Genomic DNA, 21,001 nt, shown 5'->3' with positions numbered 1-21,001 from the left:
AAGCTGAGAGTGGTGTCAGGGCTGGGCATCCACTGGGGCTGCAGTGCAGGGCAGCCAGGTGCTGTCAGGACAAAGAGGGGCCTTCCCTGCCTCGCACAGGCCAGAGAGCAGGGACTGCACAGTCTATCACTGCACTGATGTGCTCCGAGGAGCTGCTCTTGACTGCGCTCCCAGGTCCCCTTCGGATCCAGGGCAGCCGCTCCCCCGCTGCAATCCCCCGCTCCCCCCTCTCCCTGCAGGTCCCAGGTGAGCTGCCCTACAGCACCCTGACACCCTTGGTGCCCCAGGTGTGTTTGCATGCACACGGCTGCTGGGGGCTACAGATACAGCCTGTGAGGTGAGCTCTGGTCCTTTGGGTGTGCCAGGCAGGGCTATCTGCTAAGCTGGTCGAGGAAAGCACACCCAAACAGCTAGGTAAAATCATAGGGAGAATTTGCACTTGAGTGCTTTGTTTATCAGGAGTGAGTGCCTGTGGGGTGGTGGTGTCGCAGGCCAAAATGATCAAAGGAATGAATAACCGCCTCCTACATGAGGGATGATGGCCCAACTTCCTGCTGTTTCTGTTTGTTTTTGTTTCGGCAGTTGCTTTTACTTCAGAAAGGAAAACAAACAAGAGACAATCTCTTGTGTGAGGCAGCGCGTAGGCAGAACAACCTTCCCACCAGATACAGCCGGAGGCTGGGCTGTCCTGGCCGCCTTGCGCCAGGGCATCCCCCAGGGAGAGGAGATTACACGGCAGCAAACAGCACTGGGTCTCTAGTCTGCAGGACAGGGCTGCTCAGCTGAGAGTCAGACGGGCACTTGAATGGACAGCAGTCATTTCTGCTCCTCAGTTACCAGTTGAAGGAGTGGTTAGAAGCTATAGGAGTGTAGAGTCAAATTGCTCAATTAAAGGCATGTGATTAAGCAACCAGCAGATCACAACTGTCGCCTTTGCATCGTAGCTGTGTGTAAATTGTACATGTCCGTTCGGCTGTGCTTTGTGAGAACTTTTGCATGAAGGCTCCCTAGGACTCATTTTCACTTGCAGTCGTGATCTCTCCTCTACAGACAACAGTATAGCCTGGGGGTAGAGGACAGATCAGAAATCGGTTAGAGATTTTATGCTATTTTTCTCCCTTTTCTAGATCTAGGCACTTGGGTCTTAATGTCCTTCATTATCAGAAGAAGAAATCAAAACGTGAATAGTGTTAATGAAAGGAGCGGTCCAAAGTCCTGATCACTGCACTAAAATAAGTCACAGGCTTCCATGGCCTCATTTCCAGAAGCAATGGGTGTCTGTTACCCTTGCTGAAGTCAACAGGTCTGTTCCCCGTGACTGATGAGGACCATCAGTCACTAGCTAGTAGGGGTAGGGTCACGCCACTTCCTAATGCACATTCCTACCTTTTCTGTTCCTATAGAGTTGCTGGTGGGTTTGTTTGTGTGTGTTGACTGGGCTCACCTTTTTGTTTGGTGGTTTCACTCTTGGGAATGCCTGCCAGAAAGATGAAAAACCATTCACATCCCTGTGAATGTCTCCCAACAGATATTAGCTACAGAGAGGTGGAGGTGTTCCCACTTTCCTCTTTCTGGCCATCTATTAGCAGAATGAGGTCCATTTAGGAATAAACAGGAATACCCCAGTGTTTTCCAGGGGTAGCTGTGGTTCATTTTGGATATATCAAGGAATCAGTTGAACTCTTCAGCTACTCTTGGTGCTTTTTCAGGCTAACAGAGTGCTGAACTGACGGAGGTAGGAGGCAGGTGTTAAAAACCCTACTGAGCACCAACGCTTTCATTTTAATACTAAAACGTCATCATAGAATAGTTTGGGTTGGAAGGGACCTTTAAAGGTCATCTAGTCCAACCCCCGTGCCGTGGGCAGGGACATCTTCAACTGGATCAGGTTGCTCAGAGCCCCGTCCAACCTGACCTGGAATGTTTCCAGGGATGGGGCATCCACCACCTCTCTGGGCAACCTGGGCCAGTGCTTCACCACCGTCGACGTAAAACATTTCTTCCTTATATCTAGTTTAAATCTGCCCACATCCCTGGTACTAGCACAAACACTGAGCAGCAGTTTTGATATTTGGCATCTCAGAGAGGGAGAATTGTATCTGCAGATCGTGGGTACCAAAGACAGTTGTGACCAGCTGTGTTTAGCAGCCTCGTTACTCTCTGGCTTGAATGAAGCAAGTTCTGCATGAAGAGCATTCCTGATCACTCATTGTTCATTCCAGCTGTGGTTGTTGGTATAGTTACTGCTCTGTCACTGTCTGATTTCTGAAGATGACTGTTTTTTACAGTAGCAACTAGGACTCTTCAAGAAGTCCGTAGCAGCAGATAGTTAGATTTCTGTATGTGGCTGCAGCCGAGGGTAGAGTCTGTCTGACAGGGAAGATTATGGGTATGGAAAGTAATGGGTGGGTTCGCTTATTGCTGTTAAATGTTTCTATTATCAAGATAATTTGAATTTATTACTTAATTTAAGGCTGCAGACTTGACCTTGGTTGACATTATGTGTGCAGCATATAGTGAACAGCTCTGATTTTGCTCCGGGCTGCGTACAGGTTAGCTCTGCTGCCCGTTCAGACGCCTGCCAGCTGCACCCAGGCTCAGTCTGGCCTTTGGGACCTGCAGAAGTGAGGCCATTGCGGCACTGGCTCCAAAATGAGTTAGCCAAGTTAGTGCTAGGGTAGCCTGCCCCAGGCTGCTGGAAGGGGCTTTGGAGTAAGCAGAGGGCACACCTCCAGGAGCCGTGGGTGCTGTGCACGATGCGGAGGTGTGGAGCTGAGCTCTTTGCAGGTCCCCCAGCTCCCGGTGGAGCTGTGTCCATGGGGGGGACGCACTGGTGGGGACGCTGAAGTGTGAGCGGCTGCAGAGTGTGTGGAGCTGCATGTCGAGTCCTCACAGAGGGATTTTTCTGTTTGATTTATTTCTTATTCTCAGTCATAACCTTTGAGATCTCACCCTGTCATTGCATTTATGTTGGTGTTTTGTTGATTTCTTTTGTTCCATTTTCTCCCAGGCCCCCATGTCTTCCCCCTAAGCCACAGAAAATGAGGAGACCTAGGCCTCTCTCAGTCTATAATCATAAACTCTTTAACGGCAATATGGAAACGTTCATTAAGGTACTCGCTGGCTGACAGTAAGAGTTTATGAACGCTGTGAATGTAATGGTGGCTTTCCTGTCCTAACTGCTGGCTGCTTTCCTTCCTTGGCGGGGTCTCTCCAGTCCGCCCTGCACCCAGTTGACCGTGCTTTGCCTCGGTGACGATTTCTCTCCATAGCTGTCCTCACCCCTGTGTGTTCCTTGTGTCACCCATCCTGTCACCACCTGCGTGCCCTGGGGCGAGGGTAGCAGTGAGGACCCTCATGGCTGTTGGCCATGCTGGCCGGCTGCGCAGCACGAGGTGCTCTTGGCTGAGCGCGTCCATTGTCCAGCGCTGCTTCCACCCATCCTGGGAGGGAAGATCAGACAGCAAGGTTAACCCAACCCAGCACCCTCAAAGGATCAACAAATCCCCCCACCTTCCCTTTTTCCGCACATTTTTGGTGGTCGTTTTCCCCCGTGGCTGAGGGTGAAGGTAAAATGACTCATAAGCTCCCAGAAAGTGTCTCCCAGTTGTAAGGACTGGCAGCTTTGAACTGAAATACCGTGCATATGGGTGGCTGCGTGGGAGGGTAGATGTGCTATCCTCATCCTTAAACAAAATATATTAATAATAACCAGCCCAGCTGGCTCATCTCAGTGCCGACTGCTGATAGGTGGCTGAGGCCCTCTCCTACAGCTCGGTGCTTACTGGGAGTCTGGAGGCCCCTTCCCGCAGCCCAAACTGGAGGGAGGGTTAACCTGCAGGGAGGACAGGCGAGAGCTGTGTGGCAGTGTGGAGCGGCGAGCTTCTCCCTTACCGCTGAATGCACCGGGAGAGGAGATGCCACAGCTTGCACGCTGCCTGCGACCCATGCTGGCGCCCGTCTGTGCTCGGCGAGGGCCAGGACCGTGGGCTCAGCTTCCAGTGTTGGAGCAAAGTGATTCCTAAATGGCTGCTGAGTGGTTTCCTCCAAACCATCGCTGATAACATGCAGCGTGTGGTCTTCATAAATGTGGGCCAAAGTATTTTCTTCATTTAAGCTGGGGTGAACTCAGATGAACTCAATTAATACCAGTGCAGTCCCAGTGTAAGGGGCATTTGGCCCTGCTCATCCTGGGAAATTACCCGGAAGGAGAGATTTGAGGAGAAAAATGAAGAGATGTGGACGTGGGATTTGTCCCGAAGAATACCTCCAGCTATCTAGCTGCTGATCCTCCAAAATCCAGCACTTTGCTATTGCCGGGCTGCTGGAAGGATTTCCAAAGGAAGCGATGCCGTTGCAGTTGCTCAGTGTTTAATCCTGCGCTGAAGAAAGCTTTAGTGAAAATACTGTAGGAAGCAGTAATGACAAACTGTTGGATTAGGTAAACTAACAGGCGTTGTCTGGCTCTGATTTATTCTCTTAGGTTCTTTTAGTGCAACCATAAGCCTTAAGGGCAATGTTTATAAACAGTGCACTGTCACAAGTAATATACAGGCTGACTGACAAAGCCAGTAATCTCTTTAATACTTGTAATTATTCCTTACTTAAACTGATTTTTAAAAAAGTAATACTCATTGAAGTCCAGCGCTGTGGAGGAGGAATTAGCTGCAGTGGAAATCTATCTGAGCGGACGGGTGTCCTGTGCCAGCGGAGACTCCTCGGGGGACAGTGCTGTGCTACCGGGGTTGTCCTCGAGGCTGGGGACCACACGCTGCTGTGGAAAACGTGCGGCCCCGTGGAGCGCAGGGCTGTGGGCGGCTGCCCGGTGCCCCCACGTTTTTTTAGGGGCTGGCGTTGGCCTCGGGCTTCCGCGAGTGCCGCAGGTTCAGGGAGGGAAGAAATCAGAGAGGCTCCTTCTGCCGGTCGCTGAGGCTCGGGTGCAGCGTGCCAGACGGGGTTTGGGAGGGAGGGTGGACAGCCTGAAGGCCTGGGTTGGACCTTGCTAAGCTGCCATTGCATTTGAGCGTTCATGGCCTCCGAAAGAGATGCTTACCTCTAACTGAACTTATCCTTGCTTAATCTTTTCTTTTTTTCCCTGCTCTGCTGCTTTTTTGTGTTCTCAGAGGAAGGAGGAATGCGCGAACGAGAAATCAGGTATTTACTGGAGGCCCGTCTATGAGACAGAGTAAATTAACCAGAGAGATGCAACTGTACTCTACTGGAAAAAACAACCAAACAAAGCTCCTAGGGAAAATAAACATCCACTTAGGCAGTCAGACACAGCTCACATTCCCCCTTGAGCTCCTTCCACGAGGGGCCTGGAGAGAAGCTGCTTTGAAACAAAAGCCAAAACTCATTACAGGTTCAGATACAGGCAGTTCATTTCACACACTGTGGTGTTTTGTTTTGTTTTTTTTCTAGCATCTGCTGACAATAGCTCTTTCTTTAGGTGGAAATACTGTTGTAAGCTCTGTTACTGGAAGCTTATTTCATCAGACAGGTGTAGCACAAGTTTTATTTCAGTTCAGCATTACACCTTTGAAATGGAATAGCTGTGATCCCGTTGCATCAGTCCCCTGTCTCAACCAGATAGTGAGCAGCAGTCTTTCACACACTTTAGTGAAAGCTTTTTTTGTGCATAATTGACTGCACATAGTATATTCAGCACTTTTTGCTGGCCTGATGTGTGTAACGCCTCCTTTTCTTGCCTGTCCTCTTACTAAACTCAATGGCACTGATTTTCAAATCTCTGTTTTTGCAGTCTTTAATGCATTTCTCGTGCTTTGTTATCAATAAACCAGTAACTTTTTACTTTTTCCTTTCCTTTCATGAAGGATTCAGGACAGGCTATTCCACTTGTAGTAGAAAGCTGCATTCGTTACATCAATTTGTACGGTAAGTTGATTCAGTAATACCAACAGAAACTTTCTGCAAAAGAATTAGATACTTGTGGTTAGCAGTGAAATATAGTAGAGATGCCTGCAGCCCTCGCTACGTGGGCTCAGGTTATAATTACAGTGGCATTGACTGTGATGTAGCATTGTATGACTGAGAAATAATTAGGGCTTGTTAGCCCTTATCCAGGTTAAATTGTTCTCTCAGGTCCCAGGCCAACAGGAGCCCTTTCAGGGCTTTGATCTGGGGGGCCTTGATTGGAGAATATGAGCAGAAATGAATCGTAGCAGGCTGTGCCCTTCCTGCTCTCTGAGTCTCTCTCCAGGCGCGTTGACTCCTAGTTTCTGCTGTTCTTTACCAGAAAGTACTGTGTAACAGTTACACAAATCTTTTCTAAAACGTTGTTCCTTTCCAGGCCTTCAGCAGCAGGGCATTTTCAGAGTTCCTGGCTCCCAGGTGGAAGTCAACGACATCAAGAATTCGTTTGAGAGAGGTGTGTTGGCAGGATGTGCAGCTGCAGCTGGGACGCCGTGTCTGAGCCGAGATCGTTGGTGGGAGTTTCAGTGTGTGCTGGGTGCATTAGACACTGTGTAAAGCCTGTGCTAAAGGCCGTTCTGCTACGAGATATGAGGAGGTTTTCTCCCCTTCTAGGTATCTCAGTATTGTATCTCCAGCAAGAGTGGAGAGTCAGTTAGGGAAAGGGTATGAGAAGTAGGGATAGGTGCAGACATCTCTTCCATAGTTGTTAATTAAGAGCATGAAAGCCTCAGATGAGAGCCATAAAATAGTTTGTTGGGGATCCATTTTCCTCCTTCCTGCAGTGGTTTGTCGAGGGAGGAGCAGCATTGCCACGTGTACCTGGTGGCAGTGTTGGTTGTGGAGTTGCCAGTGATTCTGTTGAGAAAACCACATCGAAGGTGTAAGGCTGGCAAGACAGGGCAGAGCAATCCTGCTGTCACCGAGTGGAGGTGAAGCTGTGAAAGGGACAATCTAGATGGGGGTAATGGCCTCCATGGCATTAATCTGTGAGCAGCATGGAAGGATCAGGGTGAAGGTGGCGAGGCCAATGAATAAGGCGGTGGTGAGATTATCAAAGGCTGGAGGATTTGCATATCCAATTTAAGAGGAATCGGTATCCAAATCCCTTAGGTTTTGAAAGCCTTTTATAGATTTAAGTCTGTACAATGCTATCCAGAACCGTTTGGTCTATTCCAGAGGCATAATTGCATCCTCCAGCCAAGCCTGTCTTCTCAGGCTTTCACCCACCATCGTTTAGATTTGCTCGGCTCTCTGAGCTGTTGCCTTAAATGCAAAAATGCACTGGGCTGGAAACTGTGAAGGAAAACAGATTAATAACATCTTCATCCTCAGGAAAGGTTTAAAATCTCCACAATAAACTGGGTTTTTGTAGGTAGGGCTATAGCATGTCTCAGCATGATGCTATGTAACAGAGTACCTTACTAAACTCTCCTCTTGCTGGCAAAATGCTTAGCATTACCATTCCACACAGGAGGGTTTTCTGAACTGTGGGAAATTTTGAGTTTCCACTGAGTTAGTAAAAAAACACTTGCTGTGTTAGTCCAACTTGATAGTAATGCTGGAAATAAAAGCTCTTCTCTGGGCAGGTGAAGATCCCCTTGCTGATGATCAAAACGAACGTGACATTAATTCAGTGGCTGGAGTCTTGAAGCTGTATTTCCGAGGACTGGAAAACCCCCTCTTTCCTAAGGAAAGGTTTCAAGATTTGATATCTACTATAAGTAAGTACATGTGACAGCTCTTCTCGGAGAACAGGGTGGCACAAGAGAAGCAATAAACGGGGGGCAAGTACATCTGAATTTTGCAAATAGCAGCTTATATTGTAAGAAGGGCTATAGGTCTGCAATGGAAGTTGTTAGGAAAAGAAATTAAGAGTGTGCATTGGCAGCGCTGGAGGTGAGGGAGAGATAAAACACCTTGCTGTGGCTCTTTTAAATTCTTCCTAGCAACAAAGCTGGTGGAGGGTCTGGAGAACAAGCCTTATGAGGAGCGGCTGAGGGAACTGGGCTTGTTTGGCCTGGAGAAAAGGAGGCTGAGGGGAGACCTCATCGCTCTCTACAACTACCTGAAAGGAGGCTGTAGCGAGGGGGGGGTCGGTCTCTTCTCCCAAGTAACAAGCGATAGGACAAGAGGAAACAGCCTCAAGTTGTGCCAGGGGAGGTTTAGATGGGATATTGGGAAAAATGTCTTCACTGAAAGGGTTGTCAAGCATTGGAACAGGCTGCCCAGGGAAGTGGTTGAGTCACCGTCCCTGGAGGTATTGAAAAGACCTGTAGATGTCGTGCTGCAGGACATGGTGTAGTGGTGGACGTGGCAGTGTTAGGTTAAGGATTGGACTCGATGATCTTAAGTGCCTTTTCCAACCTAAATGATTCTATGAGAATCACCAGAGTCATCCCCAAGCTTAGGCCAGTGGGCTGCACATGCAGCAAGCCCATATGCACATTTGCGGGTTGCATTGAGGGGTCATTAGTTGCTTGAACAGGGTTGGTTGCTGTCCTGCCGGCACAGATCTCTGCGCAACGGCAGTTTCTGTGCCTGCCCATCATGTGTCAAGTGGCCGTGCCTCCTGGGACCCAAAGGGGTTTTGCTGCTTTAGCTCAGTGTCTTCTGCTAAACATAGTGAAGGTCAATAACTCTTGGCTACTCACAAGGCTTCTCTGACCCCTGAGGTCTGCAGAATTGCTTTCAAGCTCACTCGGTCAGCTGTTCTCCATGTGTTTGCTATGTGCATTTCCCATCTCAAAGTAAACCAGAAAGTGCTTTGGGATGTGAGCAGAGGTAGAAACTGAGGGTTTTTAATCCTGAAGGGTCTTGGACTGATGTCAGGGAGAGCCTGGTTGCTGCTTGTTCTGTCCTGAATTCTCCTCCTGGCTCCACTTGTTCCTCTGCAACTGAAGAAACAGATATCCCAGCTGGGGTTTCTTTGTCTCAGTACCTTGTAGTGATGACATTTATTTATTGGTAAGTCATGGAAATTACTCCCCTGGGGGAAAGGAAGAAGGCAGAATGAATCTGATGTTTCAGAGGTGATGGAGGAGCGTGTTGCGCGCTTTGGCTGCAGGATGACTTTATTTTACAGAATAGGCGTCAGGGTGGTTTGGGTGTTGCATGAGAAGTCATTAGTTGCTTGAACAAGGTCTCAGTACGTGGGTAGCTTCAGGGGACTGACTGGTGAACGTGTGCTGAAGTCCTTCATTTGGCTTTCACTGCTCATGGCTCCTTCCCCCCTTCTTAATATTAATGTGCATAACTGCTAGGGATTTAGTGATGTCAAGAAAGACAGATGATATCTAGAGGGGAATGACGCAGGGATGGGCTTGTTTCAGAAGGAGAAGAATTTGCTTTTATTTTTCAAGAACAGTTTTATACAGTAGCTTTAGGAAATTTGCTGTTGTCTTTCAGTTTTGATGTGTAAAACAGCGCAGCACACCTGTATCATGGCAAACAAAGGAAGCTGTTTCTGCACCAGTTTTGTGCCTGAGGGGCTTGCAGCAGGCAGAGCGGGGAAGCCGGAAAGGGCACAGCCTGCAGAGAAGGGGACGAGTCCCCTTCGGTGCCAGGAAATGTGCCTGGTGCTTGGTGATGTGACTGTGTGCTTGCAGATAGGCTTGTGCTTTGGAACCATCCCTAATTAATGCCAATTTGCACAATTTATTAAGCTTTTGGGAGCTTTTCATTGCAAACATCATCTGTTAATTTTCTGGATAGTATTCTCTTCTCTCTTTATTTTTTCCCATTTTAGCAAGAATCTTCCTTTTCCTCATCTTTCCTTTCTTTTCCTGCTGTTGTTGCTACCTTTCGATTAAGGATAGATTTAAAATGAATTAAAGTGCCTTGTTGCCATTAAAAATCTGACCTTAAGTGCATCTGATTTTCTGCCACATAAACGTAGGCTGTGTAATAGGTGTCACAACCTAAACAGATTGAAGAAACCTTCTTCCTTTGAGAACCGCTGCTTAGTGAAATGCCATCCTTGCTGTAGGATGTTCTGTCTCACTGTGAAATTACAGCGGAAAGGTTAAACGCAGCCGAGCGGTTTGGGCTCTCCACCGCAGTGCCTCACAAAGCCACCTTGATTTCCCTTGGCTCCTGGTAGGGTATTCTGAGCGAGTTTTTTGCAGCAGGTGCTGCCGTGCATGTCGCCAGGCCTCTGAGTGCCCCTGGAAGGCTGCAGAGCCACGTCAGTCCCTGCCGCTGTGATGGGGAAGCCAGGCTTGCCGGTGGCAGGTGAAAGGCTGGCTTTTCCTTTTGCCTTATAGGGGACTGAGAGTTTACATTGAAGCGTCTCTCAAATGCACATAAGAAATATAGATAGAAAAGGCACTTTGTTTGCAAAGGTTCATTCAGGGGTGTGCCTGTATTGTCAAGTGGTTGATGATTACTCCATTAATTCCTCTGAATTACAGCCAGTTGAAACATTTCTGCTAAGTGAAAAAAGGCAAGTGCTTCAAGACAACTTGTTCCTCTGGGTTTCAGAACAGATATCTATTGTTGTAGGTTTTTATCCAGTTCTTATTTATTTGATTTTTTTTTTTTTTTACAAATGTCCTCTTAAGTGAAACCAAACTGAAGTAGAGAACCCAGTAAGCAATAACAGGGGATAAATACATTCCTCAAAAGGAAAAATTTCCAAAATTAAATATTATAAAGATTTCAATCTTTGGACTGAAGCCAAATTTTGCTCAGCGTTTTTGAACAAATGACAGCCCAGCTACATGTTGTCAGTGAATTTTATTACGATTAGCAAATGTCAAAGTTTGAGCCAGCATAATAAAGTAAGCATCTCTCCACTGATGTGGCTTATTCCATGCATCTGAGGCTGACTGCTCGCAGGAAAGCTTTGATACTCTTTGTCTGCTTTCTGTAAAATAAAAGCCGCAGGATTAACTATGTACATAATATATTGAACAGATACTAGCTTAAAAAAAAAAAAGAGTAGCTTTGGGGGCTGGAATGTGCTGCCAGCTGCTGCAGGACCCCTTGGCGGGTCGGTGCTGGAGCGGGGCTCTTGCAGCTCTGCAGGCGAAGGAGGCTGCTGCGCAGGGGCTTCAGCATCGTCCCGGTGCAGGGCTGCAGGAGGGCTGGGGGGCAGTGCAGGGGTCCCTGGGTGAGTGAGTTGGCACTGAAAGCAGGATAGCTCTAAGTCATCCTCCTTCCTACAGAAGGAAGCTGGTTTCTGATAGCAGCTATGGGCTTTGCGCACTTCTATGGAGAGAAGTGAATCTTAGTGCTGACTCAGAACTGGTTCAGATTAAATCCCCGTTAAGACCAGTGGGAGACTGGAGCAGAAAGGGCTCGGAAGGACCTGATGGTTAGCCCATAAGAGTAACATGAATAAAAACCTCATTTAAAAATCTGCGCTAGAAAACCAAGTAGTGCTCCATTTTCCAGTGCCATAGTGACTCAAGCTTTTGAGAAGTAGAGTAGTTGTTGAGGAATGAACTAAATAATGTATAAACAGTTATTTTAAAAATAAAACCATGGAAATGGCTTTATTTGCTATTTATACTGAATCTGAACATACGTATGAATTTACCCATGGAAGAGCACTATGCCTGATTTTCTCCTTGCACTTTAGTGCCAAACCAGTGGATCAAGTCTGGAAATGGGCTATTGTTTTCCTTGGTAGTGGGCTACTAGATCTGAAACAAGTCCCTCTGGTGCCATGTTGTCTGGTCCTGAGGAGGTTTAAAGATGTGCTTTCTATCCATGTGTTCCAGAAATCGAGAATCCCACCGAGAGGGTGCACCAGATCCAGCAAATCATCGTCACTCTGCCCCGGGCTGTCATCGTTGTCATGAGATATCTTTTTGCTTTCCTTAATCAGTGAGTCTTTTTTTTTTCTTCTTTCACTGAGTTTCTCCTTGCCCTCAGGGCTTCCCTGACTTTGTTGCATGAGTCCTTTTTGGTATTGCCATGGAGAGCTGTACTTGCTCCTTCCTCAGCCTTGCCTAGCCATGGCTGTGCGTTCAGGGAAGATGTACAGCTCAGTGATGATTGCTTTCTTGGGCAGTGGAGGTTTGTTGGTGGGAGATTTTTCTGAGGGAACGGGGAAAGTCGGCACCGCACCTCCCTAACGCTTCTGCTTGCAGCTTGTCGCAGTACAGCGATGAGAACATGATGGATCCCTACAACTTGGCCATCTGCTTTGGGCCCACTCTGATGCACATTCCAGATGGGCAGGATCCGGTGTCCTGCCAAGCCCATGTCAATGAGGTCATCAAAACCATCATCATTAACCACGAGGGCATTTTCCCCAGCCACAGGGAGCTGGAAGGACCTGTCTACGAGAAGTGCATGACTGGAGGGGAGGAGTACTGGTAAGGAGCAGGGGCAGGACTTCACTGTTTGCAGAACTTAACCCTAACAAGGGTATCTGGCTTTATCTTCTGGCACTGTACATTAAGAGTGAAGCTGTGACAAAATGCAGGGCTTTGGCTTGATTCCTGGTAGATGGAGAATTGACCCCAGCTCACATGAGTGTAGGATAAGGGCTCTTGGGAGCAGATCCCTGAGAGGATGGGGTGTGAGGAGAGCTTTGGGAAGTTCAGACTTAATATTAAGGGCAGCTGAGCACAGTGCTGGGGTGAATTTGCTCCTCTGCAGAAAGGGCATGCCTTTTTGCATGTATTCCTGTTAAATGTTATGAATTAGGTGTGCAAGTGATATATATTTGATATGCTTGTGCTATTTTACACTGGTTAAGAATCTTACTCCATACCAGGCTGTCTGCGTGGTTCTTAATTATAAATACCTTCATAAAACTAAGAGGATTTTGCACACCTAACCAATTAGTCTCTACTTGTATACATGAGTTTTGCTTTTCATTTTAGCCTTGCCAGTGAAAACAGAGGCAGTTTCACTGAGTTTTTATTTTCATTTCTCTCACTCATGCTGACTCAGCATTACAAACCTCAGTAGAAACTTCAGGAGAAAATTGTTTCCAATATGAATATTAATATTTATTAAAAAACCTTTTAGCTGCAAGTTCACAGAAGTGTGTTCAGAGCAAAACAGAATTTTAGGTCAGTTATAACCAAATTCTTCTTAGGTTGGAATTTTTGAGTAAAGTTCCATAGTTCCATCATAATTGCATTAGTTGGATGAAAACCCTTAGCCCGAAGTTAACCTGAACCTTCCAGTTCCTTTTGTTTTGTCAGTGTTAGAAGACAGATTGCGTTAGCCAGGGATGGGATCAGCCGTGTGCGATTGCATCGCGTCTTTCTGGTGCACAATTCGCCCTGCTTGGTATACCCAGGATAGGAAAACGCCATAAACAAACTCCCACATTAGAAGTGTAAGTGATATTACACATTTGTCTGGAGGATGCTGGAGTTCTAAACTGGCATTCAGATCTGAGTTTTAACAAACCGGTATTTATAACAGACTTGAACTGATTTGTGTGCAAGTTTTATACATTTCTGAGACTTAATCTTCCCTGATGCTGATCACCTGCCACCATCCTTACTGATGCAAGCGGAGGATAAAATACTAAAACTCATTTCGAATGAGCAAGTGGAACATTTTAACTTGGTATCACTTTATATTTGTTTTGCCAAATATGAGTAAGATGTATGAGGAACAGAACGTGATGTTCTGGGCCTGAAGATTGTGGTGCGAGTGTCTGCTGTTCTCAAAGCAAGTTCAGAGATCTGCTCTGATGTAAAGTGACCATCTCAGTCCTATAAAAACTAAAAACATAACTCTCAAGTGTCACCAGGGCCAGAATTTCCCTCAACAACTTACTTTTGCTAAATGCCTCGGGAACAGAATCTCATTCTTCCTTTGAAAGCACGGTGTATTTTATTTCAGTGACAGCCCGCACAGCGAGCCAGGCACCATCGATGAGGTTGACCATGACAACGGCACGGAGCCACACACCAGTGATGACGGTGAGCACAGACAGAAAAATTGGGTCTGTGTTAGAAAAGCTGTGCATGCAGGAAAGCAGTGTGCACTTCACTTCTAGTCAGATTAGGGGCTGGACTAGCGGCTGGCACTTTAGTGGGGGACAGTGTTTCTGTGTGCTTGGTAATGCATATGCATATTAATAAATGTTGCTTATAGGTATTCATCATAGGATGTGCATGGGCCTTCGCAGTGGTCTGACTTCATGGCAGGGGGTACAGAGGTTGTTTTTTTGGAGCTGGAGATTCCATTAATCCCATATATGACTTTTTTTTTTCCTTTTCATCTGTGCTTACACGCAGCTGTGCGATGGTGAGGACATGCTGTGTGAAATGGCTCACGAGAACAGGAGGGGACTTGGGGGGGCTGATGTGGGGGGGTGGGGACAGCTCTGTTCACTCCGGGCCCTTGGATGCACTGGACGGGGAAAACAGTGAACGTGGCCCTGTTGGGGGCCCTCTGAAGTGAGGGGGTCTTTCAGCTGGTTTCATTATGCTGTGGATCATCCCCTGTCAAGCAGCCGTCTCCTTGGCAGAAACTAAATGCCCCTGTATTCCAGCGAGCTGCAGCCTGGTTTTCCCTGCCGTCAGTTCTGTTTCCTTTGGTGATGAAGTACCCGCCTGCTCATTTCTGCTCGTGTCAGGCCCATGGAACTGGCCGGCTTCGGAGGGCGAAGCAGTGTGTGTTGTGAGCCAGGACCATGCGGATGGGTGCAGCCGGGTGTAAATCCCTTGCAACTGTACATCATCAGTGTTCCGTAACGCTCTGGAGGAGGCTCAGGTCCGGCTTCCTGTAAGCTCATGTCTGCGTGTGCTTCTGTGTAAACCAGCTTGGAGTTTCACATATGGGCTCTCAGTAAAAGCTTTGAAGCTCACGGCGATCACAAAGGCAGGCGTGGAAATGGGGGCTCTGGCAGAGCTGGGCAAGAAGCACGTTTGCTCCAGGACGCGGTACCAAAGCAGGAGGAAGCGCTGTGCTTCCTGCGCCCTGGAAGCACCGGCAGCTCGGCCACGGGGCCAGTCCGGGAGACCCTGCTGGCACTGCTGAGCGGCGGCGAACGTGCAACCCCACGACACCGTTCAATGGCAGGACTGTGCCGTGTGGAAGGGCACTGGGGAGCTGAACACCTCTTCTGCTTTCCTGATGGCCGCTGTTTCCTTGGATGTGTCCTGCCTTAACAAAATGCTGATGCTTCCTTCCGAGGGTGGTGGGAGGGCTTGCCCAGCTGGCTGGCACCGCGGGGAGGGGAAGGGTGCAGCTGGGCTGGACAGCTCAGGACCTGCTTTTAGTTACAGACAGGAGCCAACAGGACTAGAAGATGAAGGAGAGCGAGCTGCCATTTAGCCAATTTAATGCTTGGGTGGTCACATTAATAGTTCTGATTGGAGTTTCTGGGTGATTAACTGTGGTGCAAGTGTGGGGAAGAGGAGCAGCTTTATTTGTGAATTTACATATTCCTTCTTCACCTCTCCCTCATCCCATGCACCTTCCCTGCTGGGAAACTCAGCATTTTATCAGGGCTGTGAGAGCCCTCCTGGTTGCCTCCCCTGCTACGTTTCCTCCAGAGCATTCCTCATTGATCCTGCTGTAGTGCTCCCAAACACCCTGCCGCTCGTATTGGTGTGGATGTGTATTTTAGGCTGGGGAAAATCAGTCTGCTGAAGCGACCTGTCCTGTCCCACGTGAGGTGGGGAATGGGGCAGGGGTCTGATGCAGCATCTACCATGTCCTCCCATGTGTCTCCTCCTCTGTGTGGGTTTTGTCGCTGAGCAGAGCAATGGGTCGCATCCTGATTGCTGCTGATGCAGAGCCTGTGGTTAATGACAAGGCAGATGGAGCAGAGCAAGTTTCCATGTTTTAATGAGAACATGACAGATCTGGAGGAACTGGATTTGCTCTGTTTAGCTTTGTCATCACCCATCTGCCAGTCTCCAGGTGGGGTTTAAAATGATTGGGGTCTCAAATAATGAAGGTGCATTAACTGCTTGCTTGCTGGCTCTGATAGTGGCTAGAGGTAGTCGGGTGGTGGCAGCCTGCTTTTTCACCCTGTCTCGGAGTGAAGTGAGGTGGAGTGCAGGTTGCTCCTGCCAGTGTGGAGAGAAACGCTGTTGCTGCTTTGCAATCGCTGCAGCGGTTTCTCTGGAATTCAGCGCTCCCAGCTGGAAACAGATTTGTGGAAGAGCTGGGCTCCTTCACGGGCTCCTCAGTGCCAACGAGGCTTCTCTTTGGGTGCACCAGCAGCTCTCGCTGTGATGCCCCTGTGAGGCCAGGGGCTCAAAGGTTCCTGGTGGGCTCGTGACCTCCCAAAGTAAAGTCCTGCCTCAACCGTCTTCAATTTCAGGCCCTGAGCTCCCAATTTGTGAATCCCTGGTGTTTGGTAGACCTTAAATTAGAAAAAGTGGAGAAGCGGTGAGGTAGAGTGCTGGGAAGGTCTGCAGATGTGGGGGTGTGATGCAGAGCAGCTGCCTGGCAGAGCCGGTATCATTGTTTCTATGGGGGTCCCCATCGTTCCTATGGGGATTCGTTACTCATCAATAATTCAGGCCAAACTGTCTCCAGGATAAGGAAGGGAAGAGAAGGTAAGCGGGGCTTTGATCACAGTATCTGACACAGCTTGACAAGATCCCAGTCTGGAGGATAATGGGGTTCTGTAACCGAAGAAATCACTTTATAGGTAGAAAATGGGAGTGTGGGTGACAATGCCATATGCACAGAGGGAAATTTCAACTACTCCCCATCTGGTTTGTAGCTTTTTGTAATTGCTGGTAGTTTGTGACTGTGAGAAATTCCAGGAAGGCTGGAAGAACAAAAAGAATTGATCAGCCTAAAAATAAGACGGTTTGTACTCAGTGTAAGATGCTCTCGGGAAGCTAGGGCAGCAGCATTACTGCTCTTCTGGTGAGATGTCTCTTTCTAGGATTTATTGTGCCCTCGTGATTGTTGAACTAAGCTTTTCTCTGTCTGTGCTTCTCTCCTTTGCAGAAGTGGAGCAGATTGAAGCTATAGCAAAGTTTGACTACACTGGACGATCTCCACGAGAGCTCTCCTTTAAGAAGGGGGCCTCGCTCCTCCTGTACCATCGGGCATCAGAAGACTGGTGGGAAGGGAGACATAACGGTGTGGATGGCCTCATACCCCACCAGTACATTGTGGTGCAAGACATGTGAGTAAAGTGGTGTGTGTTGATCCAGGATGTTAAAATCGCTTACCTACACAAGGTCCGCTTTAGCCACCTAAAATAGGTGGTCAGATTTTCCGAGGTTTAATGACTTTGGTAAGAAATCGGGACCTGTTCACATCTGCCTCTCCACGTATTGGCTCAGATTGTTTCTCATTCAAGCTGATAAAGCCAAGCACTAAATACTGTACTTCAGTGTGCCTGAACCCCATCTATCATTGACTCCTCAAATTGGCATAACCCAGGCTCAATATTGGCCTTGCCCCCTGTGTATGTTGACCTGGCATTGTTCAGTGCCCACCTGGCCTGTAGGCAGATCCCAGGGTCCTTTGCAGATGCTGCTTTTGTTACAAGTACTGTACCTGGATTAATTAAAATGGCAACTACAACACAGGGGGATATGGAGATGTGATGCTCACTTTTTCCAAGCTCCTGGTACTGTCTGAAGTGGTGGCCTTGGTCCAGCCCTTCGTTAACAAAGTCTGGAGCTGCTGGAGTGGTGATGTTCAGATCCACATTGTGGCTGGGCCCTAGCCTCTCTCCTGGGGCAGAGCCCTGTTACTGATGGGGGTCTCCTTTTCCTAGGGATGATGCGTTCTCCGACAGCCTGAGCCAGAAGGCAGACAGCGAGGCAAGCAGCGGACCGCTGCTGGATGATAAAGCCTCCTCCAAGAACGACATCCAGTCTCCGACGGATCATATTGTGGACTATGGCTTTGGGGGAGTAATGGGCCGGTAGGGAAACTCTCATTTTCCTATGAACACAGAGGTGGTTGATGTCACGTGCGGGGAGTCAGTGTGTGGTGTAGGGCAAGACAGAAGGGAAGGCTCCAGTAAGCACTGCAGAATAATATGAGCATGGAGGGAGTCTTCATGTGCATTGCTAATGTAGATCTTAACAAGTAAAGAAGGTACAATGCTGTCCCTTTCTTGGCACTGGCTAAAATGTCTGTCTTCCCTCTTGCCTTAGCCTTCTGGAGCTGTGAAAGGCTTGAGTTTGGTTTGATCTGAACTCTCAGAGCTGAGCAATTGTCTTGCAGCGTGCAACCTGACACTTTCGATCTGACGGACAGTGACCTAGTCTTGTGATGGATTCTTTGCAGAGTGAGATTGAGGTCTGACGGTGCAGCTATCCCTCGCCGTCGAAGCGGGGGGGACACCCACAGCCCACCCCGAGGGATGGGTCCTGGCATAGACACTCCTCCTCGAGCAGCGGCCTGCCCTAGCAGCCCCCACAAAATACCTCTTAACAGGGGCAGGATTGAGAGTCCTGAAAAGCGCAGAATGGCGACATTCGGCAGTGCAGGCAGCATCAATTTCCCAGACAGAAAGGCCTTGTCTGATGGCCACCCGCTGAGATCGACCTGTGGATCGACTAGACACAGTAGTCTCGGAGATCAGAAATCTCTAGAAGCAGAAGCCCTTGCTGAGGTAAGAGGGTTGTGAAGTGGCTCTCGGTGCCCAGGGATCGAGAGGCTAAAATAAAAGTCACTGGGGTAGCGCTGCAGAGCCCCTTCCATCTCAACACACTTCAGAATCACAGTGCTGTTGTAGCTGCAGTGGTTTAAAGATCAAAATGAGCAGCCAACAGCTTGCCGGCTTCTCCAACTGTATCGGTTGGTCTAATAAAAGATACTGCCTCCTTCCACAAACCTTGTTTCTTCAAAACAATAGGCAGAAACATTCGATCCACCACCAAAATGCGCTGGCAGCTCTTACCTCCCACAGGGAGGGAAGCGCATTATCTTCATCTGACATTCCGTAAGGAGCTTAGGAGGAGCTTTGGGTTTGCCAAATCAGAATTTGACTGATGCTCAGTGTTTGGAGAAAAGTGCTTCAGGTTTGTTACTGGCTGTTTGTAGCTAGGACCTCAAAATGTTAGTCTAATCCCAATACGATGCCTCCGGCCATGCAACATCAGTGTCACATTAGGCCATCGGTTCCACGGTGCTCGTTAAATTCATGTTACCTCCAGCATAGCCCGCAGGTCTCTCTCTACCACCGGCAGGAGGCCCCCAGTCAGGTATTGGTTAACATCTCGGAAAATGGTCCTTTCACGGAGCAGGCTGCAGAATTCTCCAGCCTCTCGGGGACCACCTAGTTCAGGCACAGTCCCTGCCAACGTGTCCGAACAGCCGTGGGTTGGGCCTCTTCGGGGCCCGGGGGCTGGTAGTGCTGTGGACAGGCTGTTCAGCATCCCCTTTTTCAGCAGTTTACCGGTGGTTTGCTTCATGCCACCCTCCGGCAGGAGCAGCAGCTGTGGGATGGTCGGTGATGCCCAGGCAGAGGGGTGCAGCTGCTGGGGAGGCTGCTGCCCACCACCTGGCAGCAGCTCATGTGCCACAGGGTTTGGCAGGCTGTTTTATGTAGAATCAGCTGCTTTCAGTGGGATAATTAATGATGATTGCAGAAAGGAAGAACTCTTACTGTCCTGTTTGCTTTTTCACCAGCCATGCTCCTTGTTCTCTTGCTCTGCAGCGCGCTACCCAGCTTCTCTGTCCATCAAGAGCTTGCATTTGGTGTGATCAATTTGCAAAGTTACGGTCATAGCACAGCACGTGCCCTGAGCGATGGCTCGAGCTGGGGCACCACATCCACCTTGGGACAGGATAACAACATGCACGAAGTCTCTGGGCTCGGCCGGTGGGCAGTAGCGTGGCACCACGCAGCGGTGCCTGGGGCCGCGTTCCCCAGGTGCAGTGCAGGGCCGTGGGGTCCAGGAGCCTCCAGAGGGACGGGTGAATGCTGAGGATGGAGCACAATATGCACAATTTTTTGGGGTTTTGGGTTGGTTTTTTAAACCTTGGAAAAGATTCTCACTCAGCTGATGTAAATGAATACTTGTCTTGAAGTCTGTAGGACTGCTGGACTTGCTAGTCCTGAGGCTTAGCTCTGGAAGAATATTTTCACTCATTATCTGAACAGCTTAATAGAATTAATTGGAGCTAACTTGATAATTATTTCCCCTCTGCTGATCCTCTGAACATTATCTGAGGCTCACCGAGTGTTTTGTATGCATTAGAAAATTAAGGACTAGCCTACACAAGGACAGTGAGGAGAGTTAACTAGAGCTACTTTTTAAACGATTGATTCAGTTGCCTTAAATAACTTCTCAGATGGTCTCTTTCTGAGTTCGTGGCCTTAATTCAGTTAAGGTGGATTTAAGTGAAGCCAGACTAGGGCCTCTATTTCTGAATGAGATGATCAGCACTACAGTTGTAGGCAATTTAGCTAATTTACTTTAAATGGGCACTTCTAGCTGAAGTGGGTTCACCTTCTGGAGGATCTCTGTGGATGGACCCATGGAGGCCGTGCCTAGGAGTCACGACCCGAGGTGGGCAGGCGGTGAGGGGCTGGGGCCAGTCTCACCTCAGCTGCCTCCCCCGGCACCGGGAGAGGCCTTGCTGCTGCCTCTCTTTTATTTATGGCGAGCTGCCATTGTGTTGCACACTCTGAATACATCCCTGTGCGTTTCCGCCCCAAACGTGCCATTGCCCTGTAGGCACAGGGACAGCAGAGGTCCCGTACATCTGATGGAGGCTACAGGGCCTCCTTTCTTGGGGAAAAACCAGCCTTAGTGCTGCGGGGGAGTGTGGAGATATCCTGCCTGGTTGGACGTGCAGACAGGCTGGTGTTCACCACGTTGCTCGTGGTGCTCGGGGTTTGTTCCCTTTGGAGCTGGTGACCAAACTCCTGTTGACTTGGGAGACGTGCGGCGCCTTTGCGTGGCCAGAGTTCGGGTTTTGTATCTTCTCCTAAAGCTCCTGCTTTGCCTGGAGGCTCTTGTCTTAGGTCAGAGACACCCCCCCACCACAGACACACATGCCAGGGCGGGGGGCCTCTCCACAGGGTGGGGTGCAGGAGAGCGGGGCGATGCTATGGCATGGTGCTGACATCCCTTTGTTGGTGGCGTTCGCAGGACATCGAGAAGACCATGAGCACAGCGCTGAATGAGCTGCGGGAGCTGGAGAGGCAGAA

General features: G+C 48.8%; 1 protein-coding gene across 1 annotated transcript in view; it reads left to right on the top strand.

Moving 5' to 3' along the window:
- SRGAP3 (SLIT-ROBO Rho GTPase activating protein 3) overlaps window positions 1-17,762 on the top strand; it is a 61,477-nt gene extending 43,715 nt beyond the window's left edge. Inside the window, 9 exon segments of the mRNA XM_009320095.1 lie at window positions 3,011-3,113; window positions 5,835-5,895; window positions 6,311-6,388; window positions 7,521-7,655; window positions 11,658-11,763; window positions 12,030-12,257; window positions 13,750-13,829; window positions 16,828-17,008; window positions 17,609-17,762. Of these exon segments, the coding sequence (XP_009318370.1) occupies window positions 3,011-3,113; window positions 5,835-5,895; window positions 6,311-6,388; window positions 7,521-7,655; window positions 11,658-11,763; window positions 12,030-12,257; window positions 13,750-13,829; window positions 16,828-17,008; window positions 17,609-17,762 (1,126 nt within the window).
- Window positions 17,763-21,001: the final 3,239 nt, after the last annotated feature.

This window comes from Pygoscelis adeliae, unplaced genomic scaffold (genome assembly GCF_000699105.1).
Source record: "Pygoscelis adeliae isolate BGI_AS28 unplaced genomic scaffold, ASM69910v1 Scaffold302, whole genome shotgun sequence".
NCBI classification, from domain to species: domain Eukaryota; kingdom Metazoa; phylum Chordata; class Aves; order Sphenisciformes; family Spheniscidae; genus Pygoscelis; species Pygoscelis adeliae.
The sequence above is the reverse complement of the archived record's forward strand: the minus strand, read 5'-3'. Positions and strand labels throughout refer to the sequence as shown.